The 27,675-nt window shown below is 46.5% G+C and overlaps 1 protein-coding gene across 4 annotated transcripts in view; it reads left to right on the top strand.

Moving 5' to 3' along the window:
• LOC143282991 (EF-hand calcium-binding domain-containing protein 6-like) overlaps positions 1–27,675 on the top strand; it is an 81,434-nt gene that overhangs the window by 27,915 nt on the left and 25,844 nt on the right. For 3 of the 4 annotated variants that reach the window (XM_076588961.1, XM_076588959.1, XM_076588960.1), the window contains 14 exons: positions 2,524–2,600; positions 4,008–4,105; positions 6,191–6,265; positions 7,722–7,788; positions 10,541–10,707; positions 11,426–11,563; positions 12,372–12,670; positions 14,222–14,346; positions 16,446–16,594; positions 19,056–19,166; positions 20,869–20,991; positions 23,134–23,316; positions 25,613–25,766; positions 26,237–26,290. In XM_076588961.1, coding sequence (XP_076445076.1) covers positions 2,524–2,600; positions 4,008–4,105; positions 6,191–6,265; positions 7,722–7,788; positions 10,541–10,707; positions 11,426–11,563; positions 12,372–12,670; positions 14,222–14,346; positions 16,446–16,594; positions 19,056–19,166; positions 20,869–20,991; positions 23,134–23,316; positions 25,613–25,766; positions 26,237–26,290 — 1,820 coding nt within the window. The remainder of the gene's footprint in view (positions 1–2,523; positions 2,601–4,007; positions 4,106–6,190; positions 6,266–7,721; positions 7,789–10,540; positions 10,708–11,425; positions 11,564–12,371; positions 12,671–14,221; positions 14,347–16,445; positions 16,595–19,055; positions 19,167–20,868; positions 20,992–23,133; positions 23,317–25,612; positions 25,767–26,236; positions 26,291–27,675) is intronic. The other variant, XM_076588962.1, reaches the window with a different exon arrangement.

Genomic DNA, 27,675 nt, shown 5'->3' with positions numbered 1-27,675 from the left:
TCTGCGAGCTGTTTTGCAGAAAGAAAAAGAAAATTCCAGAAACTACACTTATTTGTTTGCAGCACATCTCCAGAGAGAAAGCTGATGTTATAAGTGGCATACCACAAGGTATTAGGACCTATACTATTTACTTTATTCATAAATGATCTCCCTTGCGAACTAAAGAGTACATGTAATTTTTTTTGCAGATGACACAAAATTATACAACTCTCCAAAATTCTATCAGGATTTACAAAAAGATATTGAAACATTAGTAAAAATGGTCAGACACATGACATGGAATCTATATTTTAATGCTAAAAAATGTAAAGTACTTCATACTGGAAAATCAAACCCAGAGAAAGAATGCATAATGAAAATCGGAGGGAAAGAAATAAAAGTATCAAAATGTGATGAGGAAAAAGACTTAGGTGTAGCATTTCACAAAAATTCATCATTTGACAAACATGTAACAAAAAGTATAAAAACGAAGCGGACAGAATGATTGGAATAATAAAAAGAGCATTTACATTTATAGATAAGGTTACATTTTTTACGGTTATATAAAACATTAGTCAGACCTATCCTAGAATATGGATACACTGTATGGTACCCAACGCAAATAAAGCAGTCACAAGCCATAGAACGGGTTCAAAGAAGAGCAACAAAGCTGATCTATAGCATAAAAGATTATTCCTATCAAGAAAGATTAAAGTACTTACAACTACCATCACTTAAAGCAAGAAGAGTAAGAGGGGACTTGATACAGACGTACAAAATATTTAATGGGTTTGACGATGTAAACAAAGTATGCTTTTTTTGTACTCCAAAGGTAGACACTACAAGAAACAGTACAGACAAAATATTTCAACAATATTCCAGAACAAATTTCAGAAAGTTTACATTTAGTAACAGAGTAACAAATTATTGGAACAATTTAATTAACAAACAATATTAAACGTGCACCTAGTATGAATACTTTTAAGAACCTCATAGATAAACATGAGTTATTGAGAAAAAAAAAAGAAATACGACTTTGATGGATAAAATGACTGAGCTAGTCAACGACCTGACCAACAATAAAATGGAGTAAAATCTGAAGGGGCATAAAAAGCCAAAAAAATGGCTAAGTTGTATAGATAACAAACGCCCCAAATCCTGATCCTGAGAAGTTACCCGAGTGTATACCAGTCATCTGTGTAACTATTAAAACTTAAATTGTGTAAGGATTTTTAAAACGGTTCGCCAAACAACAAGATGAATATGGTTACAAAGGCGAAAACATAAATCTGCCGCATGTTTGGAATGCCACGACCAGGTCCCTGCCAGCAGAAATAATAAAAGTGACAATAATAATGACAATAGACTAGGGTGCCCTAGGGACTTCAGGGAGGGAGGGGCCTGGAGTTGCCTTATGCAGCCTGGGACTGGCTAGCTCGGAAGGGCGAAAGGTGGAGGTGCAGTAGCTCTGCTGGTAACACCCACCTAGGGTAGCTGTCCCTGATACACTTTTATTCCCAAATCTTTTTCTCTTTTTTTTTTTTCACAGCTATAGTGGCAGAGTAATCAACTGGATGATTGTGGCCGCCAAATGGATGAAGAGGAATGATGATAACAATGGTGGTGGTGGTGGTGATGATGATGATTATGATGATGATATAAATACGTAGCGCGGCAGTTTGTGCAGAGATTTATCAAAGCGCTTCCACACCAGTCATTCACACGCAGGGCATAACCCTGATTGGTCACGACTTGTAACCACTTGTAACAATATATATATATATATATATATATATATATACTGATAATACACACACACACACACACACACACACACACACACACATATATATATATATATGTATGTATATATGTATGTATGTATATGACGTGCTGTGATGTTCACGAAGCGGCAGGGTTATAATACCATAATCCTATGATGTGCTGTGATTATATATATATATGTGTGTGTGTGTGTGTGTGTGTGTGTGTACTTTTGTTTCTATTCGTGCATGTGTTGCATACGTGTATTTCTGTGTTTTTGCAGCCAACGGGCCTGTATTTGTCGTGTGAGGATGATCACGATACAGTGATACTGTGACGTGCTGTGATATTCCAGAAGTGGCAGTGTCAGAATGTTATGATCATACTGTGACTTCTGTGATGTTCTATAAGTGGCATGATCACAATAATTTGATAATGATGTGATGTGCTGTAATGTTCCAGAAGTGGCAGGGTCACAATACTAAAATAATACTGTGACTACTGTGATACTCCCGAAGTGGCAGGATCAAAATACATTTCTAATACTGTGACATGTTGTGGTGTTCCAGAAGTGGCAGGGCTATAATGCCATAATCCTGTGACGTGCTGTGATGTTCCAGAATTAGTTGGGCTATAAAGTATAATACCATAATCCTGTGACGTGCTGTGATGATCCAGAAGTGGTTGGTTTATAATACCATAATCATGTGACGTACTGTGGTGTTCCAGAAGTGGCAGGGCTATAATACTATAATCCTGTGACGTGCTGTGATGTTCCAGAAGTGCCCAGCCCGGTGGGGAAGAATAGACGATACAGAAAGAGAGTCATGGCGACCAGAAGCAAGTCTGACCAGGAGGTAATGTACATCATGGCCGTGTCACCTGTAGACAATGGCTGACGTCAGAAAACAAACGAAAGAAGAAACAAAATATACGAAGGAAATAGAAAGTGTATAGTGTTGACAGTTCTGCGAGTTTGCAGACAATAAAGTTTGATCTTATTTCAAATCTTGGCTTAGCTCGAAAAAAAACGTATATTCCCACATGTCAGAATACAGCAGCATTTCTTGCCCTACCGCCCCCCTCCCCCCCCCCCACCACCACCCACCACCCCACTTCCCCAACCCCACCCCACCACCCCCTGATACTGGTGGCTATTTCAGTATAAATAGCATCACTGTCTTCTGTGCTGGGAATTCCTTCTTTTTACCGTTCACTTTGTTTCTGACCTTTTCCTTACTTTTCTTTTTGCTGCTCTTTTTGTTTTTATTGATTCTTTTTTTCTTCTTCTTTATCTATCTATCTATATATATATATATATATATATATATATATATAACTTTCTGGTCCATCCACCACTTACGTTTATGAGTTGTTGTTTTTTTGTTGTTGTTTTTTTGCTGTTGTTGTTGTTGTTGTTGTTTTTTCAAGAAAGCCTTGAATATCCTTGTCTTTTTCTGGATTTGATAATTCGGCAAGCGTATTGTGCTTTGATTTCCTGTGCGCTTAGGGCGTGTGAGATGCCCGCTAGCTTTTATTTATTTATTTATTTATTCATTCATCTATTTATTTATTTTCATAAAGCTGCTGTTATGTGCACTTGTGTGTGTTATGTATAATTATGATTATTCGGTGGGTTTTTTGTGTTTTTGTTTGTTTTTGTTGTTGTTATTACACTCTGGCGAAAATAGACAGAACGGTCAACGTCAGAGAGATGTCCCTGGTCAAAGTGCTTGTGCGTGTGTGTGTGTGCGCGCGCGTGTGTGCGTGCGTGCATGTGTGCGTGTGTGTTAGTGAGTGAGAGAGTGAATGAGTGAGCTTTTTTTCTTCATGTTCTTTGATATCAGTATTGGTAGTGTTTTCAGTCCTGATATAGCCCTTTGTGGTGGGCTGGACAATAAGCAACAATGATAACTAAATAAACAGATACGGTATGGTTCTGATGGATTTTTCTTTATAAGTTGTCATCAGTTAGGTGGATCAGGCACCTGCTTTTTTTTTTTTTTTGTGTGCTTTTTTTTGTGCTTTATTTTTACAAAGGAGATGTGCAACGGTGACGGATCCGTCTGCACGCTTTGACAACACCTCAAACTGAAAGTAAAACTGGGTGGATCCACATGATTTTACAAGCTGTAAAAATTCAAGCAGTGTGTTTGCCCAACACTTCTTCGTTCGTGGGATGCTACTCATGCATGGAATTTAACTTATATGACCATTTTCCCAGGGAGCCAGTGCCCTCACTGTCATCATTGTTGTGTGTGCAGCTTCTGGACCAGATGACAGCACGTCTGATAGATGGCTACGATGGTATACGCCACATGTTCCGGACCTATGACCCTGTGGGAGAAGAGTGTGTCACATCGTACGTCTTCCCCCTCCTCCTCCTAGTCAGCCTCTTTCTCCTCCTCCTTCTCTTCTTCCTCCTTCTCCTCCTTTTTCTCCTCTTCCTCTGCTTTGCTGGTCATGGTGTTTTTTTTGTGTGTGTTTTTTTCCCCATATCTTTTTATTTCCATATTTTTCGTTTGTTCCCTGATGTCAGTCAAGCAGATACTTTGGGTGACAAGATTCTCCAGACCCTGCTTCGATGCTCTGGCCATGTCATCCGCACTGAAGGGTCCAGAATTCCCCTACAGCTCTTCTGTGGGAAGCTGTCGCATGACAGTCTCAGTCAGCCCCCCACCTCCTCGGCCTACCGATCCCCTTCCCGCCGCCCCCCCCTCCCCAACCCCTCCAAGGAACAACAAAAAGCTGGAAAGGTAACCTCAAGGCCAACCACAAAAGGGCAAACCTTCAGCATTGACATCTTGAGACTGCTGCTGCTGACAGAAGCTGAGGTGTCCTGGTAAGAAATACAGCCAGGACATCCGAGGAAGACCGCCGCCACCACCTTGCAGCTGCTCAAGATCGGCGTACTATGCCCCACCTGCATCTGTTTGTGTGCTTGGGACTGAGGGTTCTAAACCCACATGCGTCTTCACCGTTGCCAGAAGTTGTGGTTTTAACACGTCTTGACACTCTGTTTCTCATTCGCAGGAATGGAAAAAAAAAAAAGAAGAAGAAATTATGGATAGACCACACAGAATGATACTGTCTACACCATCTGTATGTTTATTGCGTACCAGTGTATTAAAGCGCACACTGAATTAACTAGAATAAACATGCCATACATTCCATTCGGCGAAACGACAAGTAAGTCGTACGTAACGTCCACTATCTTGCCTGAAAAGTCGCTCACAGGGGGAATTGTTCAGCATACGACACTTTTGTTACGACGTGTCTGAGCGGTAAATGTCGGAAAAGACCGGAATAGGATTAAAGGTTCGACAGATACAACCGTATATCTGTCTGTAAATATTTGTTTTTAGACGGTGAGCAAACAGTGTACTTCAGATCAACGTGTGCAGTTTACTTATTGTCTGATAGCAGAAGTCAGTTATTAATACGAAAGAACATAATCCTATAACTGTGGTCGTAAAAAACGAGATGCCGATAGACGTTAACTGCTTTAGATTTGATTGTTCCGTTTTCAGCACACAACATGTGACACCCTCCCCCCACCACCACCGCCACCCACACACACCCTCTGCACCCCGCCTTTCTTCCCTTTCCCTCCCCACCTCCTCCCCATCCCTACCCCACCACCACCACCACCACCGCCACCCACACACACCCTCTGCACCCCGCCTTTCTCCCCTTTCCCTCCCCACCCCCTCCCCATCCCTACCCCACCACCACCACCACCCACACACACCCTCTGCACCCCGCCTTTCTTCCCTTTCCCTCCCCACCTCCTCCCCATCCCTACCCCACCACCACCACCACCACCGCCACCCAGCACCCTCTCCTTCCACGTCTTGGGTTCATTGATTGTGTTCAGATCGGCAGGAGTGACACCATCAGCCATGTACACTTTTCCTCTTGTTATTTGTCATAACGGAGTTCAGGTTTGAACCCCAGACTGGGGTGAAAACAGGTCGCGTGTCATTTCTACGGATAAAAGCGCAGCCTCACCCTATGTCCAGCATGCTACTTTTCGGGCCAACTGCTAACGGTCCATCCTCTCTCTCTCTCTCTCTCTCTCTTCCTCCCTTTCTCTCTCTCTCTCTTCCTCCCTCTCTCTCTCTCTGTGCCAGCCTATTTGTCTGTCTCTATGTATCTGTCTCCCTTCTTTTCTTTTTCTCATCTTTAATAGGAGTTTTCCTTTATATTTTTCTTGTTTGCTCACTTCTTTTTTCTCTTTTTTCATTGTTATTATTATTCTTTATTCTGTTTGTCTGTTTTCAAGAGGCGGATGAAGAAAAACATGTATGCTTAGTCTATTACTCTCAGAAAAGTTTTTTTTAAAATTCCTTCATCCATGGAAATGCTGACAACAGTGACGAAACCAATGTGTGTGTGTGTGTGTGTGTGTGTGTGTGTGTGTGTGTGTGTGTGTGTGTGTGTGCAGCGAGTCACTGATACACGTCATGCATAATACCCTTGGCTACTTGAGCAAGGAGCGTTTCGATGGACTGATGAAAAAGTACGTATGAGTGAAGAACCAGTGGTTGGTAGTGGTGGGCACTAGAGTAGCAGGCGAAATGGAACATTGCGCTGTGTTTGGGGTTCGTGAAGACAGTCATCTGATGAGAGAAATACTTTGTCTTTTTGGCTTACTTGTGTAAACAACATAAGTCTTTGTAGTAACCCAGTTTTGATTGTCCGTGTAAAAGTGTGTGTTGTGTGTGTGCGTGTGTGTGTGTGTGTGTGTGTGTGTGTGTGTGCCATTTTCACCTAAGTTCTTTCTCTGTCAACACTGAATGTCGCTTTCAAATTGAGGCAAATGAGTCCCTTCCATACATCCCAGCTGTGGTGTCATTGCTGGGTATGAAGGCCTTATACGATTTGCTGCAGCATGAAAGGTCATGTTTCGGTTTAAACGTGCACAGCGTCCTTGGTAACGATTAGCCTGTTTAATACCTTGTCTTTGCACAGATGATTCGAGGGCTGTTTCCAAATAGTGTGAATGAAAGCACGACATAACACAAACGTCCAGATTTCGGCGCACATGGTGAGTAAAGGGTGGAGGGTTCTTTCTCCGATCTCCCAGGTCAACATATGTGCAAACCTGCTTGTACCTGAACCCCCTTCGTGTGCATGTGCATGCAGAAAATCAAATATGCACGTTAAAGACCATGTAAATCCATGTCAGCATTCGGTGGGTTGTGAAAACAAGAATATACCCAGAAATGCACACCTCCGAAAACGGAATATGGCTGTCTACATGGCGGGGTAAAAACGGCCGTGCACGTAAAGGCCCACTCTTTCATACAAGTGAACCACGGACGCGGAAGAAGAATAATTCATCTACATCACCTGTGACATTGAAAGGAACAGAGACATGTCATTGTGAAGACACCAGCCATTAAGCACCAGTGCCTAAACCAACAGTAGGCAGCAGGGCACGGTCTGGAACAGAGCATCGGGCTGTGAATAGTGTCGACAGATTGCTTGAACATTGTATTGAATGTTGACGAAAGCCACTGAATGTTATTCGCGAAAGGCCTCTTCGCTTCTTTCATGGAAACGTTTCCAATCCAGCACACAACTGTCGGTTCGACGAAATATTGTTCTCTGGTAGTGAGCTGAGAAAAAATGTAACAAAGTATGTTCATAAACTCTGAAAGGGCGTACAAGTAGTTGTAAATTGAACACATGCTTTTCTGTGTATTTTGATGAATTTTTGATATTGTGATTTGCTACCATTATCGGTTGTTAAATTTTTTTCTTCCTTTTTTTAAAATTTTTTTTATAGAAGCAGTGCAGTGTTACTGTGTCCACTGCACCCTACGAGGGGCAAAATGATGAAACGCGTGTGTGTGGTGCGGTGTGTGTGTGTGTGTGTGTGTGTGTGTGTGTGTGGTGCGGTATGGTGTGTGTGTGTGTGTGTGTGTGTGATGAAACATCTTTGATTCTCGTCCGTTGCTGTTTGTTTGCAGTCTCGGTCTGGACAAGAAAGAAACCGTTTCCTTCGACATGTTTGTCTCCCGCTTCAAGGAGTATGCTGTGAGTCGCGGGAGTCGTCTCCTGGATTGTCTGTCTGTGTGTTGGTCAGTGTGTCTCTGTGTGTTTGGTCGGACTGTCTGTGTGTTGGTCCATCTCTCTGTGTGTTGGTCGGCCTGTGTGGTGTGGAGGTGGGGGTGTATGCGCGTGCATACAAAGGATGTATTTCGTTAACAACTTGATGTGTTGACATTGTCCTCCAGAGCAGGAGCAACATGAACCAGTCGCATCACGGATGAACAAACCCCTATCCTCTCCACCCCCCACACCCCCAACCCTCAACCTCTCATGTCAGTGTATTCCTCCCACAGTCCTATACAACCCACAGCCGACCTTTCACTGTGTGTGTGTGTGTGTGTGTGCTTGGTTATTCGCATCCTCCTCTCCGTTCTCCTTCCCCACCCCATTTTTTTGTGTTTCTGTTGTTTTGAAACATTTGTTTTTTTAACCGCATGAAACATTCATGATTTATGTCTCTTTGTATGTGTATGTTTACGTGCGCGTGTGTGTGTGTGTGAGTATGTGTGGGTGTGGGTGCGTGTTTGTGTGTGGGTGGGTGGGTGTGTATCTGCATGCTTGTGTCGATGTGTGCGCATGTTTTTGTGCGCGCACGTTCACTGAGCGTGGTCCATTTTTGTTCTTGTTTTTATAACAATCGTTTCCTTTTACATATCTTTCCCTTCACTATAATTATTTTTTCATGTATTTACCAGCATGTTTATTTTGTTTTGTTATTGTAATTGACCTTTATGTTAGTATTTCACATAAGCCAAGGATATCCTCTCAGGCCTGATCAGCATGTTGGCTTTCTGCGAAGGTCGGGCTTCAAGTTGTTTTTTTACACAGGTGTAGCGTGTAGGAAGCTATCTGCACGCTCTGATGATACGTTGAAATTGAAACTGAAACTTTCACTTCCTGACTTCTTTCTTTTTGCCTCCATTACTTTGTTCCTTATTTCCTCTACCTCTTCTTCTGTTCGTTTTGCACACATCAGAAATCCAGGCAATGCTAAGTTGCCGACACACGTGGCCCCATCCGGGATGCACGGCCACCAGCTGTCTTTTCTGCAGTCTTCTTTGCCTGCCTTGCCCTTAAGAAACATTGAGGCATTCGGATCCTTTCTTAACGATTTTTGTTGTAACCTAAGGATGATGTATTGAGCGGAAGGGTTGACATCCCCAGCGCAGAGGTAAGGAGCTTCATGGTCAAGACAGTACGCCATGAGAACTGTGTTCTTTTGCAGATGTAACAGTTTTGTGTTTAATGCTGTTGGGTTTCTCTTTTACTTAGTTGGGCATTCCTGTCATGGCCTTGTGTGGTTTGCTGGACTTTAATGACCAATGTCCAACACCAGGACTGTAATGGCCAGTGCCAAATGACCACTATCAGGACTGTAATAACTAGTGTCCAGAGTCCACTATCAGGACTGCAATGACTAGTGTCCAGAGTCCACTATCAGGACGGTAATGACTAGTGTCCAGAGTCCACTATCAGGACTGTAATGACTAGTGTCCAGAGTCCACTATCAGGACTGTAATGACTAGTGTCCAGAGTCCACTATCAGGACTGTAATGACTAGTGTCCAGAGTCCACTATCAGGACTGTAATGACTAGTGTCCAGAATCTACTATCAGGACTGTAATGACTAGTGTCCAGAGTCCACTATCAGGACTGTAATGACTAGTGTCTAGATGTCCAGATGACCAATGCTCACCACCAGGACTATAATGACCAATGACCAATGCTCACCACCAGGACTATAATGACACTGACCAATGCTCACCACCAGGACTATAATGACCAATGACCAATACTCACCACCAGGACTATAATGACCAATGCTCACCACCAGGACTATAATGACCAATGACCAATACTCACCACCAGGACTATAATGACCAATGCTCACCACCAGGACTATAATGACCAATGACCAATACTCACCACCAGGACTATAATGACCAATACTCACCACCAGGACTATAATGACCAATGCTCACCACCAGGACTATAATGACCAATGACCAATAATCACCACCAGGACTATAATGACCAATGCTCACCACCAGGACTATAATGACCAATGCTCACCACCAGGACAATAACGACACAATGACCAATAATCACCACCAGGACCATAATGACCAATAATCACCACCAGGACTATAATGACCAATGCTCACCACCAGGACTATAATGACCAATGCTCACCACCAGGACAATAACGACACAATGTCCAATACTCACCACCAGGACTATAATGACCAATGACCATTGCCCACACTAAGGACCATACTGACCAGTGCACCCTGTCCCACACTAAGGACCATACTGACCACTGCACCCTGTCCCACACTAAGCACCATACTGACCACTGCACCCTGTCCCACACTAAGGACCATACTGACCACTGCACCCTGTCCCACACTAAGGACCATACTGACCACTGCACCCTGTCCCACACTAAGGACCATACTGACCACTGCACCCTGTCCCACACTAAGGACCATACTGACCAGTGCACCCTGTCCCACACTAAGCACCATACTGACCAGTGCACCCTGTCCCACACTAAGCACCATACTGACCACTGCACCCTGTCCCACACTAAGGACCATACTGACCACTGCACCCTGTCCCACACTAAGCACCATACTGACCACTGCACCCTGTCCCACACTAAGGACCATACTGACCACTGCACCCTGTCCCACACTAAGGACCATACTGACCACTGCACCCTGTCCCACACTAGGACATCCAAAAGAAGTGGGTGCCGCCCCTGAAGCGAGAGGCGGAGGCAGAGAGGCAGCAGAAGGCCCACCCCGAGGAGGAACTGAGGGACAGTGAGGTTGCGGAATGGGCCCAGCTCAAAGTGGCTCCCGAGGCTGACCTACTGCTGAGGAAAGCGCTCAAAGAGAAGTGGGTCGTTCTGCTGGTTGGGTGATGGTGGGGGGAACGGGGAGGGGAGAGTGTGTGGGAGGAGGGAAGGGTATGGGGTAGTTGGGAAGTGGTGGATGGGTGGAGTGTAACAGAGAGAGAGAAAGAGAGAGAGAGAGTGTGTGTGTGTGTGCCATTATCTGCTTACATAGTGTTCAGAATTTGATAATCTCAAAAATAACTTTACCCCTGAAAATTACATGAAACCAAACTCCGCTTTCAAATTTTGCAATTTAAGCAAAGCAAGGAGGGGAGCTTGTTTAAAGCTGGGAAAATTCACACAGAACGGAACGATTGTTGTGTCACCTGTTCTTATCTTATCATTGTATCGCCGATTACATGTGTTCGAATGGCTGTTCAGATGGGTTTTTTTTTTTATTGCTTTTTAAACAACCAAATCAATTTGCTTAAATGACTTTAATGCTTTCAATGATTTAAGCAAAGCATGTATTTTGAAATGTGTGCTCAACCATGCTGTGTGTGTGTGTGTGTGTTTGTTTGTGTGTGTGCGGGGTGTGTGTGTGTGTGTGTATGTGCGTGTGTGTGTGTGTGTGTGTGTGTGTGTGTGTGTGTGTGTGTGCTTGTGTTTGTCTCTGTGTGTGTATGTTTGTGTGTGTGTGTGTTGTGTGTGTGTGTGTTTCTGCTTGTGTGTGTGTGCGTCTGTGTGCTTGTGTTTGTGCGTGCGTGTGTGTGTGCACAGGAAGATCGACATGCGCTCCATACTGCCTGACGAGTGCTATGAGCCACAGGGCGTGGTGACCAAGGTGCAGTTCCGCGTCGCCCTGCAGGAGATTGGGGTCAACCTCACTGACGATCAGTACAGGCGCCTCTGGGCTAAGTCAGTCAGTCTGTCTGTCTGTTAGTCTGCCTGTTTGCTTGTCTGTCTGTTTCTGTGTCTGATCCTTTCTGCCTGCCTGCCTGTCTGCATGAATGAATAAATGATATGGATACATTTATAGCACCTATCCTTGGTCGGACACCAAGCTCTAAGCGCTTTACAAACACGGGGCGTTTCATTCAGCCAGGTTCAGGCACGCAGACATACACACTCATATAGACATGTCTGCTTTTATGTCTGTCTCTACGTCTGCCTTTTTCTCTTCCTGTCTGCGTGCCTACCAGTCTGTATGCCTGTGTGTACGTCTGTCAGTGTGTGTGTAGGTCTGCATGTATGTCAGTTGATAGTGGAGCTTCTTTCTCCCTCTCTCTGTCTTTCTCTTTCTCTCTCACTCTGTCCATCTTGCTCTGTCACCCTCACTCTCTCTACCTCCTTCCTATCTTTCTCTCTCCCTCCTCTGTCTCTCTCTCTCTCCTCTGTCTCTCCAGTGTATTTTATTTCCTGGCTGTGTGACTGTGTACGTCCCCCCACATCCCCCCTCTCTCTCTTCCTTCCTCCTTCCCTCTCACTCTCTCTCTCTCTCCATGGCTCCTCTCTTTCCCTCCCTCCCCCTCCCCCCCCCTCTCTCTCTCTCTGACTGACTGTCTGTCTGTCTGTCTCCCCCCTCCCCTCTCTCAGTGTACATGGGCAAACAGAAATGAGTATCTTACTGAAGACAGCCATCGCCGTTTTGGTCGTGAACTTGTCACATACAGACAGAAAAAGAAAGGTGGGTTGCCTCAGTAGTGTGTTGGGCTTTGATCGCCAGGTACGACAAGACGGACTTGGGCTTTCTCCCGCGGGACCACCTGTACGGCATGCTTAACCTGGACCCGGACGGAACTCCCATCGATGTGGGCCCCAAGGTTCGAACCCCGGTCGAGGTCGTGCTCAAATGCCCGCCACCTCCTCCGGCCCGCAACCCGGCCAAGGCGGCCCGAGAGTTCGCCATAGGGAGGCACAAGGTGCGGGGGGACCCCTGGGCCCTGGAGGATGGCATCAAGGGGCTGGGGATCCAATCCCCGGTCAATGCTGGCAAGGTGGATTCTGGGGACGCTATTGGGCCAGGTAGGTTGGGAGGGGTGTGTGTTGTGTGTAGGTGTTTGTGCGCGTGCGCTTGAGTGTTTGAGAGAGAGAGAGAGAGACAGACAGACGGTGTACGCTCGCGTGTGGACAAATATTCGCGCACGCATCTCCATGTCGGCGAAACGTTGCATGTGTTGTTGAGGTTAAAGCGCTGTGTACTTGAATGTGACTTGATCACGGAATTAACTCACTCAGTACGGCCAGTCCTCTCTTCTCCTCTACACAGACCCCTCGGATGTCCAGTAGGTGTCTGAATGACCCAACCTTTAGCTTCCGTCGTCAGAATTGTGGTATTCTTTGTCAACATTCACCTCTTCAGTATAAGAGCCTTCCGCTTGCAATATTTTGATGATGGTAACTGGGGTGAAACGCTGTTAACGTCGTCTCTTTCGCCGTTCGTATGGAGAGAGTTAAAGGATTTAACCAGACTCACATGTAAGTTTGAAGTTAAACCAGACTTACCCGCATGTTGAAGTTTGACAAGAAGCGCCCATTACGCAGACTGAACTGCGATATACCTTTAGCGGTTTCAAACAACGGGTGTTCCAAAGTGGATGTAAAACTGAAGTCAGTCACATGTATACGAGGAATACAAACGCGCATGAACAGAATGATGCTAGCTGTGAAGTGTTTGGTCACCAGACAAGTCCGACACGAACTGATCGACCCAGACGTCAAGCACACACAGTCAAACCGACCAGAGCAAATGGTTGTGTGTGTGTGTATCATCTGACCACAGCAGATCAGTGTGTGTTTGTGTGTGTGTGTGTGTGTGTGTGTGTGTGTGTGTGTGTGACAAGGTATATGTCATCTGAAGACAGCACATGGATGTTTGTATCATCTGACGACAGCACATGGATACCGGATGTTTGCATCATCTGAAGACAGCACATTGATAACAGATTTGCATCATCTGACGACAGCACATGGATGTTTGCATCATCTAAAGACAATACATGGATGTTTGCATCATCTGACGACAGCACATGGATGCTTGTATCTTCTGACCACAGCAGATGTGTGTGTGTGTGTCATCTGACGACAGCAGATGGGTGTGTGTGTCATCTGACCAGAGCAGATGTGTGTGTGTGTGTGTGTGTGTCATCTGACCACAGCAGATGTGTGTGTGTGTGTCATCTGACGACAGCAGATGGGTGTGTGTGTCATCTGACCAGAGCAGATGGGTGTGTGTGTGTCATCTGACCCCAGCAGATGGGTGTGTGTGTCATCTGACCCCAGCAGATGGGTGTGTGTGTCATCTGACCACAGCAGATGGTTGTGTGTGTGTCATCTGACCCCAGCAGATGGGTGTGTGTGTCATCTGACCCCAGCAGATGGGTGTGTGTGTCATCTGACCCCAGCAGATGGGTGTGTGTGTCATCTGACCCCAGCAGATGGGTGTGTGTGTCATCTGACCCCAGCAGATGGGTGTGTGTGTCATCTGACCAGAGCAGATGGGTGTGTGTGTGTCATCTGACCCCAGCAGATGGGTGTGTGTGTCATCTGACCCCAGCAGATGGGTGTGTGTGACAGGGGGTGTGGAGGAGAAGCCGGAGTCACCGGCCGCAGAGGCAGCGGCCCGCAGCAAGATCCGTGCCGTCATGACATCCACCTCCCACACCATGTTTGATGACATCATTGACTGCCTGCATCATAAGGTCACTAATTGTCCCTCTGTCTGTCCCTCCGTCCGTCTGTCTGCCCCTCCCTCTGTCTGTCCCTCTGTTTGACTGTCCCAATGTCCACCGGTCTTTATCAGTTATGTCTGTCCTTCTGTCCATCAGTCTTTATGTCTGTCCCTCTGTTTGTCCTTCTGTCTACCGGTCTTTATGTTTGTCCCTCTGCCCACCGGTCTTTATGTTTGTCCCTCTGTCTATCCCTCTGTCCACCGGTCTTTATGTCTGTCCCTCTGTCTTTATGTCTGTCTTTATGTCCCCCTGTCTTTATGTCTGTCTTTATGTCTGCCCTTCTGTCCCCCTGTCTTTATGTCTGTCTTTATGTCTGCCCTTCTGTCCCCCTGTCTTTATGTCTGTCTTTATGTCTGCCCTTCTGTCCCCCTGTCTTTATGTCTGTCCTTCTGTCTCCCTGTCTTTATGTCTGTCCTTCTGTCCCCCTGTCTTTATGTCTGTCTTTATGTCTGCCCTTCTGTCCCCCTGTCTTTATGTCTGTCCTTCTGTCCCCCTGTCTTTATGTCTGTCTTTATGTCTGCCCTTCTGTCCACCTGTTTTTATGTCTGTCGTTCTGTCCCCCTGTCTTTATGTCTGTCCTTCTGTCCCCCTGTCTTTATGTCTGTCTTTATGTCTGTCCTTCTGTCCCCCTGTCTTTATGTCTGTTCTGTCCCCCTGTCTTTATGTCTGTCTTTATGTCTGTCGTTCTGTCCCCCTGTCTTTATATCTGTCTTTATGTCTGTCGTTCTGTCCCCCTGTCTTTATATCTGTCTTTATGTCTGTCCCTCTGCCCCCTCCCCCTGTCTTTATATCTGTCTTTATGTCTGTCCTTCTGTCCCCCTGTCTTTATGTCTGTCCTTCTGTCCCCCTGTCTTTATGTCTGTCTTTATGTCTGTCCTTCTGTCCCCCTGTCTTTATGTCTGTCGTTCTGTCCCCCTGTCTTTATATCTGTCTTTATGTCTGTCCTTCTGTCCCCCTGTCTTTATGTCTGTCGTTCTGTCCCCCTGTCTTTAAGTCTGTCTTTATGTCCCCCTGTCTTTATGTCTGTCTTTATGTCTGTCCTGTCCCCCTGTCTTTATGTCTGTCTTTGTGTCTGCCCTTTTGTTCCCCTGTCTTTATGTCTGCCCTTTTGTCCCCCTGTCTTTATGTTTGTCCCCCTGTCTTTATGTCTGTCCGTGTCTGTCTGTTCCTGTGTCCTTCTGTATGTATGTGCCTCTATGTTCATCTGTCTGTCTGTCTGTCTTAGTGTCTGTCCATTTGTCTGTCTGTTCCTCTTGTCTGTATGGCAGTGTGTGACCTCATGACCCAGACCCCCACACCACGTTACTCTGTCATTGATTGACTGTATCACAAGGGGATTGCGGAGTTGCTTCGCTGCCTATCTGTACCTGCCTGCTGGTCTGTGTCTTTGTGTCACGATGTCTTACACCTGCTAAGTTTGACTCGAATTTTTTTTTTTTTTTTTTCTATCTGTCTCTGTCTCCACCTCTCTGGCTGAATGTCGTTCTGCCTCACCCCCCCTCTGTCTGTCTCTCCCTCTCTGCCTGTCTTTCGCATTGTCTTTCCTTCTCTGTCTGCCTGTCTCGATAGCTGGCTCGCCTGTACAGACTCTCGTTCTTCATAGTGGTTCAGAGGCATGTAGAATAGTTCATCATTGAATACAGGGGTGGTGTTACAATGGGAATGACGTCATGCTGTGACAGGGTAGAGGTGGTGTTACTATGGGAATGACGTCTTGGTTTGACAGGGTGATGTGATATTACAGTCGGGAATGACATCATTGTGTGACAGGATGGGAATGACGTCAAGTTGTGACAGGGTAGAGGTGGTGTTACAGTGGGAATGACGTCATGCTGTGACAGGATGGGGAGATGTAATGGGAATGACATCATTGTGTTACGGGGTAGGGCAGTTTACAATGGGAATGACGTCATTGTGTGACAGGGTGGGGGGGTGATGTTTCAATCGGGAATGACGTCATGGTGTGACGGCGGGGTAGTTTACACTGGGAATGACGTCATGGTGTGACACGATGGGGTTGTTGTTACAGTCGGAATGACGTCATGGTGTGAACGGTTACTGTGTTACAGTTTGAGGAGCAGTACAACAACATGATGTCAGCCTTCAAGCTGTTTGACATCCACAACGACGGCTCCATCATGCGCATCGACTTCCGACGTGTGCTGCGCGAATATGGCTTTCCCGTCACCGCCCTACAGCTGAGGCCACTGATTCAACAGTATGTACATGCTTTGTGCACACCCTGCTCCCCCCCATCCCCCATCCCCCCAAACCCTCTACACACACTCTCACATCTACTGCTGGAGTGCTCGCAGGCACACATGTGCACACGCAACACGTGTTCGCATGCACGCACACATACATACATACACACTGACACACAACACACACAAACGCGCGCGCGCACACACACACACACACACACACAAGTAATTGAAAATAAAACAACTAGCGGATGATACGACTCTTTTTCTGAAAAACAACGACATGTTAAAAGCTTCCAACATCATACATGATTTCTCAGGCTTGGTATAAAATCAAAAGAAAACTAAGGCCTTGAAACTGGGAACAGGTTATGAAGACCAAAAACCTTCCTTTTGAAGTAACAAAAATGATAAAGATATTAGGTATTTACTTTCAAAATGGCATCAGAGCCCAAAACATCGAAAAGAATTGGGAGGGGAGAGAGTATTTTGAAAAGGTAACAAATCTGATAAAGACTTGGAGTCGTAGAGATCTAAGCATACATGGAAAATAGTAATTGTGGTATGCAAGCAATTGGTTTGCCAGAACAGAATAACTCTCTCCATACGAACGGCGAAAGATACGACGTTAACAGCGTTTCACCCCAATGACCATCATCAAAATATTACAAGCGGAACGCTCTTATACTGAAGAGGTGAATGTTGACAAAGAATACCACAGTCCTGACGACGGAAGCTAAAGGTTGGGTCATTCAGACACCCACTGGACATCCGAGGGGTCTGTGTAGAGGAGAAGACAGGACTGGCCGTACTGAGTGAGTTAAAGAAACACCTGTAGGTGCTGGGGAAGATCCAGAGAAGCACTGTCTCCACCCGCCCTCGGAACAATCCTGCACCACCCTTGGAGGCCTGCGCTGTGCAGGCACGCACAGGACACTCCATTAAGAATTCAAGGGCCATATTCTTACGAAAATAAACAGAACTCTTTACAAGTTCATTTGGCAAAGAAAACACACAGACAAATAGAAAAGCATATGAAAAAATAAGAAGGAAGGTGATGGGAGGAAATTATGACACAGGGGGGTTAAGAATGGTAAATATGGTCAGTTTACAGAAGTGTTTTTTTAATTTTTTTTTTATCTGCAATGGGTTGGAAAACTTTTCAACACTGCAGACGAAAACTGGAGTTACATCCCAAAATGGCAGTTTAAACAATTTGGAAAATGGTCAAAGGTTCTTGACGTAAATTGCAGACCTAATCAATCAAAAGAAATTGACAATATTGCAAACGATTTCTGGAGAAAAGTTCTCCGTACATATTTAGAAACCAAACCAATAGAATCGGCAGAAAACGTACATTTTCACAATTTTCAAAATCAACTTTTGTGGAATAATAGTCTCATACAATTTAAGAAAAAAAGTATTATTCTTTCCTAATTGGTCTAAGATTGGAATAATCAGAATTATGGATATGATTAAAATAGAAGATAAAAAGACCGTTCAGATTGGAGGAAATCCAAAGGAAAGTACTTCAAAACAATGCTGTCACTTATTTTGAATATCATGCTTTAATGAATACTATTCCAGCAGAATGGAAAGAATGGATCAGACAGGCAGACACACAAATTCACACTTTGACAAATGAAAGATATTTTGCAAACAATTTTATTGATAAACCAAAAGTAATATCAAAATATTTACATGGAAAAGAAAATTTGGCATTGAATTAAATAAAGATATCTGGCTAATCCCTTATTTTGCAACAAAAGAAGTAACACACACACACACACACACACACACACACACACACACACACACACACACACACACAACACAACACAACACAACACAACACAACACAACACAACAGCATACCACACCACACCACACCGCACTACACCACACACTACACACCACACACAACATAACAATTCAGAGAACGTTGGTAGCAGATGTCCATTGATTTCGATTCATTTATTCTCCATGACTCATCTTTCTCTGTCTCATTCTCCTTGACTCTCTCTCTTTGTCTTTTTCTGTCTCGCTCTCAGTCTCTCTCCCTCTCTTTCCCCCTCTCTCTGTCTTTCTCTTTCTCTGTCCCCCCCCCCCCCTCTCCCACTGCCCCCTCCCCTCTCTCTCTCTGTGCATGTTTTACTAAGAGTGCTATTGGACGAAGAGTGAGGGATGTTGCAGCGTGGGGGTGGGATGGGGGGCTTAGCGGGTAGGGAGTTAAAAAGGGGAGGTGGGAGGGTGTGACAGGGTATGGACAAATGGCCTGTGTGTGTATGCTGTGGGTGTGCATATGTTTGTGTGCTAATCTCTAAATGATTTGATATTTTCCATTTTTTCTTCCATTTTCCGATTGCAAATAATGATAAGAAAAACCCTACAAGTTAGTACTAGTGTGTGTGTGTGTGTGTGTGTGTGTGTGTGTGTGTGTGTGTGTGTGTGTGTGTGTGTGTGTGTGTGTGACAGGCTGGGCCTGAACATCAACCACGGACTGATCAGCTATCGTCAAGTGCTGGGCAAACTGATGAACAGGCATGATGCCTTCACTTCCACCGTGCTGGATGACTACATCACAGCGTCAGTATCACCATCATCACCATCATCATCATCACCATCATCATCATCATCATCACCCTCATCATCATCACCATCATCATCACCATCATCACCACCACCGTTATCATCACCATCACCACCACCGTCATCATCACCATCACCATCATCACCACCACCGTCCTCATCACCACCACCATCATCACCATCATCACCACCACCGTCATCATCACCATCACCACCACCGTCGTCATCATTATCACCACTAACATCCCCATCATCATCACTACCATCATCATACTCATCATCATCACCATCATCATTACCACCATCCTCCTCCTCCTCTCCTCCTCCTCCTCATCACCATCATCATCATCATTATAAACACCACTACCATCACCCTCCTCATCACCATCCTTCTCAACATCATCGTCGTTACCATCTCATCATCATTATCATCATCACCAATATCACCACCATCATCATCATCGACATGATCACCATCACCTTCATCATCATCAACAACACCATCATTATTTATATTGATGAATAGAAGTGATGCGTTCACTTCCACCTTGGATGACCACAACACAGCGTCAGTATAATCGTCGTCGTCATCATCATTTTCATCAGCAGCACCACCATCAACATTATTAACAACAATATTCTTGTTCTTATCACAGTTTTTACCCGCATTCTTCTAGTTATTATCATGATTATTATTCTTATTATTACCCTCGTTCTTCTGATTATCATCATCATCGTCGTCATTCTTTTTCTTCTTCTTCTTCTTCGTCTTCTCATAATCATCATTACCTTTTTTGTTGTTGCTGTTGTGGGTACTGTTATCGAGGCAAGCTGGTAAACCTCCCCATTACAATACCCAGTTACCGACAACCACAGCAGTTGTAGCAGTGACAGCAGGAATGTATTGTCGGCAGCAGCCAGCAGTGTTTTTATTTTGTAGGGACTTTTCTGTTCAGAAACTTTAGAAGTACCAGTGATTAGTACAAGTAGTATCAGTGGTTGTGGCAGTATTTGTATTTGTATTTCTTTTCATCACAACAGATTTCTCTGTGTGAAATTCGGGCTGCTCTCCCCAGGAAGAGCGCGTCGCAATACTACAGCGCCACCCATTTTTTTTAATTTTTTTTTTAGTTTTTCCTGCGTGCAGTTTTATTTGTTTTTCCTATTGAAGTGGATTTTTCTACAGAATTTTGCCAGGAACAACCCTTTTATTGATGTAGGTTCTTTTACGTGCGCTAAGTGCATGCTGCACACGGGACCTCGGTTTATTGTCTCATCCGAATGAGCTGCATTGGCAGTTTTGTCAACAGCTTTCGGGAAAAAAATGTAATAAATGGAAGCTGTAGAAGTCGTGGTGATAGTAACAGTTACGTAGCAAACACACAGGGTAGGTTCACAGCAGGCGAATTCAGTCGGAGCAGTGGTAGCAACAGTTGTGATAGCTGTGTCTTTTTTTTTTTGTTTGCTTTTTCTTCATCATCACCGTCATCAGTGGTCAGCCACATCAGCATTTAGACAACTGTTCCAAGTAGCTGGACGGTCCCAGAACGACAGAACTGGTCAGACATTGTCACTTCCACAAGTGTGTTTGAGGGGAGGCGGAGGGGGGAGGGGGGTATGAATGTGTGTGTGTATGTGTTTGTGCATGAATATGTGTGTGTGTTTGTGCATGAATGTGTGTGTGTGTGTGTGCACGCAGTGTGAAGGAGGGCCGCAGCACGGAGCCCCAGGTGACCGGGGCGGACACGGAGGTGGAGGAGATGACCCACAAACTGGTGCAGACCCTGCACCAAGACTACGTCAAGATGTCCGCCGAGCTCCTGTACGTCGCCACCATAGTGTAGCACGTCTCCCTGCTGACAGACAGGGACAGTGTGTGGTTGTGTGTTAGTGTGCATGGTACACATTATGTGTATAACACGTCTCCATGCTGACAGACAGGGACAGTGTGTGGTTGTGTGTTAGTGTGCATGGTACACATTATGTGTATAACACGTCTCCATGCTGACAGACAGGGACAGTGTGTGGTTGTGTGTTAGTGTGCATGGTACACATTATGTGTATAACACGTCTCCCTGCTGACAGATAGGGACAGTGTGTGGTTGTGTGTTAGTGTGCATGGTACACATTATGTGTATAACACGTCTCCCTGCTGACAGACAGGGACAGTGTGTGGTTGTGTGTTAGTGTGCATGGTACACATTATGTGTATAACACGTCTCCATGCTGACAGACAGGGACAGTGTGTGGTTGTGTGTTAGTGTGCATGGTACACATTATGTGTATAACACGTCTCCATGCTGACAGACAGGGACAGTGTGTGGTTGTGTGTTAGTGTGCATGGTACACATTATGTGTATAACACGTCTCCATGCTGACAGACAGGGACAGTGTGTGGTTGTGTGTTAGTGTGCATGGTACACATTATGTGTATAACACGTCTCCATGCTGACAGACAGGGACAGTGTGTGGTTGTGTGTTAGTGTGCATGGTACACATTATGTGTATAACACGTCTCCCTGCTGACAGACAGGGACAGTGTGTGGTTGTGTGTTAGTGTGCATGGTACACATTATGTGTATAACACGTCTCCCTGCTGACAGACAGGGACAGTGTGTGGTTGTGTGTTAGTGTGCATGGTACACATTATGTGTATAACACGTCTCCATGCTGACAGACAGGGACAGTGTGTGGTTGTGTGTTAGTGTGCATGGTACACATTATGTGTATAACACGTCTCCCTGCTGACAGACAGGGACAGTGTGTGGTTGTGTGTTAGTGTGCATGGTACACATTATGTGTATAACACGTCTCCCTGCTGACAGACAGGGACAGTGTGTGGTTGTGTGTTAGTGTGCATGGTACACATTATGTGTATAACACGTCTTCCTGTTGGCAGACAGGGACTGTGTGCTGGTTGTGTGTTAGTGTGCATGGTACACATTATGTGTATAACACGTCTCCCTGCTGACAGACAGGGACAGTGTGTGGTTGTGTGTTAGTGTGCATGGTACACATTATGTGTATAACACGTCTCCCTGCTGACAGGCATGAACACAGTGTGTAGTTGTGTGTTAGTGTACGTGGTACACATTATGTGTAAGAAACGTCTACATGCTGACAGACAGGGACAGTGTGTAGTTGTGTGCTAGTGTGCATGGTACACATTATGTGTATAACACGTCTCCCTGCTGACAGACATGAACACAGTGTGTGGTTGTGTGCTAGTGTATATGGTACACATTATGTGACACGCAGTAGGCTGCAGGTGCGATGCGTGTTCACCATCCCACATCACGGTGAATAGACCTGTACAGGTTTGCTTACTGTTTTGGACAGTATGGCCAGACCTGAGAATGTTGTTCTGTGTGGTGAGTGTCTAACCCCTGCCCTGTGTGTGGTGAGTGTCTAACCCCTGCCCTGTGTGTGGTGAGTGACTAACCCCTGCCCTGTGTGTGGTGAGTGCCTAACCCCTGCCCTGTGTCCGTGTATGTGGTGAGTGACTAACCCCTGCTCTGTGTCCGTGTATGTGGTGAGTGTCTAACCCCTGCTCTGTGTGTGGTGAGTGTCTAACCCCTGCTCTGTGTGTGGTGAGTGTCTAACCCCTGCCCTGTGTGTGGTGAGTGTCTAACCCCTGCCCTGTATGTGGTGAGTGTCTAACCCCTGCCCTGTGTCCCTGTGTGTGGTGAGTGTCTAACCCCTGCCCTGTGTGTGGTGAGTGACTAACCCCTGCCCTGTGTGTGGTGAGTGACTAACCCCTGCTCTGTGTCCGTGTATGTGGTGAGTGTCTAACCCCTGCCCTGTGTGTGGTGAGTGTCTAACCCCTGCCCTGTGTGTGGTGAGTGTCTAACCCCTGCTCTGTGTGTGGTGAGTGTCTAACCCCTGCCCTGTGTGTGGTGAGTGTCTAACCCCTGCCCTGTGTGTGGTGAGTGTCTAACCCCTGCCCTGTGTCCCTGTGGGCCAGACGTAAGGACCGGACTGACGGGGGAGTGCTGCCCCCTGCTGAGATACGGAGCACAGTGGACAAGTTGCTGGGGCAGAGCATGACGGAGCCCCAGTGGGATGCCCTGCAACGCAAGCTGCCCTATGACGCCCAGGGAAACGTCCGTTACGCTGACTTCATGGTCAAGGGCTTCAACAAGGGAGAGTGAGTGGAGTGGAGGGGGTTTGGGAGGGGTTGGGTGGGCTCGCTTTGGTTTTTGTCTGGCTGCTGTCTTCATCTTGGTCTGTCACTGTCTGTCCGTCTTTGTATCTTGTGCCGAGGGATTTCTTCAGTGAGCCCTAGAACCTCTTTTCGGCCGCCCCTCTGTCACGATGGCCAGTGGAGAGTTCCACAGACACACAATTTTTGGCAGGCGGTGGCCCTCCACCCTGGAGACATGCCCAGTTGCGTCTTCAACAACATGTCCTTGATGCTGGTGACCTCTGCTTGTTCAATTACTTCAGTGTCGGTGACACTCTCCAGCTGATGTTGAGGATGATGTAGAGGCAACATTGGAGGAAATGTTCAAGACGTCTCAGGTGATGATGATGAGTGACCCACGACTCGGAGCCGTAGAGGAGGGTGGGTCTGTACGCACTGACCTTTACATCTTTCTTCAGATGCTTGTCGTTCCAGACATATTTGTACAGTCTGCCAAAAGTGCTGTTTGTCTTTGCAAGCCTGTTGTCAATTTATTTGTCGATTTTGGTATAAGATAAGATAAGATAAGAATAACTTTATTATCTCCAACTGGAGAAATTTGGTCAGGTGCATTATCACAACATAGACAAGTAAACAACATGGGGACCATAACTGTAAAAGCCAACAACAGCCCCAACAAATATTACGAAGATACAAATGTAAAAAATATCACATACATCGTTTCATACATACATCCACACACTGCAGGTAATAACTAGTATTCTTAATGTAAAAACAGAAAGAATTAAGAAACATTATTTGAATATAATTATAAACATAGCCTACTATACTGCACATTGATTATAATAGACAGATAAGATAAGAATAAAGATGAATTGCGGAAAACCACAACCAGATAATCAGCACACACCCGCACCGCACCCCCCCCCCCCCCCAACCCACACACGCGGATAACTTGATTGAACAAGAGTAATAAACATATGTTCTCAATTAAAAGCATTTCACATATTCGCTTTTAAAAACATTGCAATCTGACCATACAGTGCTCCCCAGGTAACTAAACTGGTGGACTGTCTTCAGTTCTGTCTCACAGATGGTGATCGTAATCATCTTGAGGTGCGGGCTGACGGAAAACTGTCTCTTCAGGCTGACTTCCTATCCAAAGAGCACGGTAGCCTTTGCAAAGCAGAATGTTATGTGCTGCGGGCTGTCTGTGTGTGCGCAACGAGGTCCGCATCATCAGCAAAGATTATTTCACGGATGAGATGCTCCAGTGCTTTGGTTTGGGCCTGTAGGCTCCTCAGGTTGAACAAACTGCCATCAGTGCGGTGTCAGATGTGGATACCATCCTCGTCATCAGAGGTCTTCTGTGGCCCTATGGAGGAGCATCATGCTGAAGATTGCGAAAAGAGTTGGTGCGTGACGCAACCTTGCTTTTCTGAATTTTATACGGGGAAAGGCGCTGAGACGGACTTGGCCACGCTGATTTTCATGTTGCTGGATGACCATGCTGAGGAAAGTTGGGGACATCCTAGTCCTTCCATCATTTGCCATAGGACATCCTTGTCCTTCCATCATTTGCCATAGGACATCCTAGTCGTTCCATCATTTGCCATAGACTTTCCTGCTCACAGAATCCAACGTTTTGGTGAAGTCGGCAAACGTCACAGACAGTCCTGTGTTCTGTTCCCAGCATGCAGAGTTATCCCCCGGTAGCTGGAGTGGTCAGATTGTTTCCCATTGTCCTTATTCAGGGTGGCGATAACTGTGTCACGGAGGTCATGTGGTAGATTTCCATCTTCCCGGCTGCGGTTTAAGAACTCGTTGTCAAAGCTAATCACACACATCACAATACCCAAATAATGTGAATCTCGAATCCAAACACTTAAAACCAGTCACACACATCACAATACCCAAATAATGCTCATCTCCCACCAGAAAACGGAGAATGACTGCCAACATGGCGGGGTTAAAAACGGTCATACACGTAAAAGCCCACACGTATATACGAGTGAACATGGAAGTCGCAGCCCATGAACGACGAAGAAGAATGCTCATCTCGAACACTTCAAACCAGTCGCACACATCACAATACTCTAATAATGCTCATCTCGAATCCCATTACTTAAACCAATCACACACATCAAATTACCCAAGTATTGCACATGTCAAATCCCAACATTTAAAACCAGTCGCACACATCACAACGCCCAAATATTGCACATCTCAAATCTCAATACTCAAAACCTCCCATACTCATCACAGTGCCCAAACAATGCACGTCTCCTTGCACTGTCAGGCCCGGGGAATGGAACCAGCTGACCTACGGTGACCTGACGGTGCCGCGGAACAAGTTGGTGATGGAGCCCTCAGAGGAGGTGAAGAGGCTGCAGAAGTCCCCGACGGACTATCCCAAGGCTGTCGGCAACAAGGAAAACCGCCCCGTGGACCAGGTCAGTGCACACCTACACTGCCTGGGGGTGAGATTGGAGGGTGGGGGCAAGGGGTTATATAATTGTTACCTATTTTTGGTGTGCTTTGATGTGCTGGATTATGTTGTGTTGTTTCATTGCGATGTGTTGTACTGCGATGCGTTATGTTGCGTGGCTGTGGGTGTTAATGGAAATTATGGGCTTTGTTGTGCTGGGCTGGGTTGTGTTGCTTACTTTTAATTGAATTAGTGGCAACGGATTTGCCGTAAAAAAAAAACTGCTCTGCGCAACTGATACAAGCTTTAGTTCGGCATGAGCGAGTGTTGTATTTAGAATGAAAAGACCAGCTGAAAGCAACGTTCCCCCACTGTCTGTTACTGCAGTTTGTATATTCGCTGTCTGTTGGTGTTAAACCGGAAGTGAGTTGTATGTGCAAGATGATGACAATCTGCATGGAAAAGCAAGCCCTCACCTGAACTGTCTGCTTCCAGTTGCGTCAAGAGCTCAGACAGTTCTTCACTGATCATCTCCACGACGTGGACAAGGTATGTAGATAGACATTATGTGTGTACTGTCTGTCGTGTTTCTCTGCCTACATTGGTCCCTCTCGCTGTCTGCCTGCCCTGGTCCCTCTCGCTGTCTACCTGCCCTGGTCCCTCTCGCTGTCTGCCCTGGTCCCTCTCGCTGTCTGCCTGCCCTGGTCCCTCTCGCTGTCTACCTGCCCTGGTCCCTCTCGCTGTCTGCCCTGGTCCCTCTCGCTGTCTACCTGCCCTGGTCCCTCTCGCTGTCTGCCTGCCCTGGTCCCTCTTGCTGTCTGCCTGCTCGCTGTCTGTCTGCCCTGGTCCCTCTCGCTGTCTGCCTGCCCTGGTCCCTCTCGCTGTCTGCCTGCCCTGGTCCCTCTCGCTGTCTGCCTGCCCTGGTCCCTCTCACTGTCTGTCTGCCCTGGTCCCTCTCGCTGTCTGCCTGCCCTGGTCCCTCTCGCTGTCTGCCTGCCCTGGTCCCTCTCGCTGTCTACCTGCCCTGGTCCCTCTCACTGTCTACCTGCCCTGGTCCCTCTCGCTGTCTGCCTGCCCTGGTCCCTCTCGCTGTCTACCTGCCCTGGTCCCTCTCGCTACCTGCCCTGGTCCCTCTCGCTGTCTACCTGCCCTGGTCCCTCTCGCTACCTGCCCTGGTCCCTCTCGCTGTCTGCCTGTCCTGGTCCCTCTCGCTGTCTACCTGCCCTGGTCCCTCTCGCTGTCTACCTGCCTTGGTCCCTCTCGCTACCTGTCCTGGTCCCTCTCGCTGTCTGCCTGCCCTGGTCCCTCTCGCTGTCTGCCTGCCCTGGTCCCTCTCGCTGTCTGCCTGCCCTGGTCCCTCTCGCTGTCTGCCTGCCCTGGTCCCTCTCGCTGCCTACCTGTCCTGGTCCCTCTCGCTACCTGCCCTGGTCCCTCTCGCTGTCTGCCTGCCCTCGTCCCTCTCGCTGTCTGTCTGCCCTGGTCCCTCTCGCTGTCTGCCTGCCCTGGTCCCTCCGCCCTGGTCCCTCTCGCTACCTGCCCTGGTCCCTCTCGCTGTCTGCCTGCCCTGGTCCCTCTCGCTGTCTGCCTGCCCTGGTCCCTCTCGCTGTCTGCCTGCCCTGGTCCCTCTCGCTGTCTACCTGCCTTGGTCCTTCTCGCTGTCTGCATGTCTGTGGGAGTCGTCACACGCTCACTCTCGCTCTCTCGGTCTTTGAAATAACTTATGTCTTTTGCACTCATGCTCATGCATACGCAAGCAAGCGCGCACACACACACGCACATGTACACGCATACAGACACACACATTCACACGCATACAAACACACACACGCACATACAAATGTAGAAAAAAGGATTTGTCCCTACCTATGTTGCTGTGATGATTTACTTCCGGGCGGACGTGTGAGAATTGTGTTCTTGTTTGTTGTGTAAATTAC

The sequence above is a fragment of the Babylonia areolata genome, chromosome 6, assembly GCF_041734735.1.
Source record: "Babylonia areolata isolate BAREFJ2019XMU chromosome 6, ASM4173473v1, whole genome shotgun sequence".
NCBI classification, from domain to species: Eukaryota; Metazoa; Mollusca; class Gastropoda; order Neogastropoda; family Buccinidae; genus Babylonia; species Babylonia areolata.
Note: the sequence above shows the minus strand (reverse complement) of the source record. Positions and strands in the feature narration are given on the sequence as shown.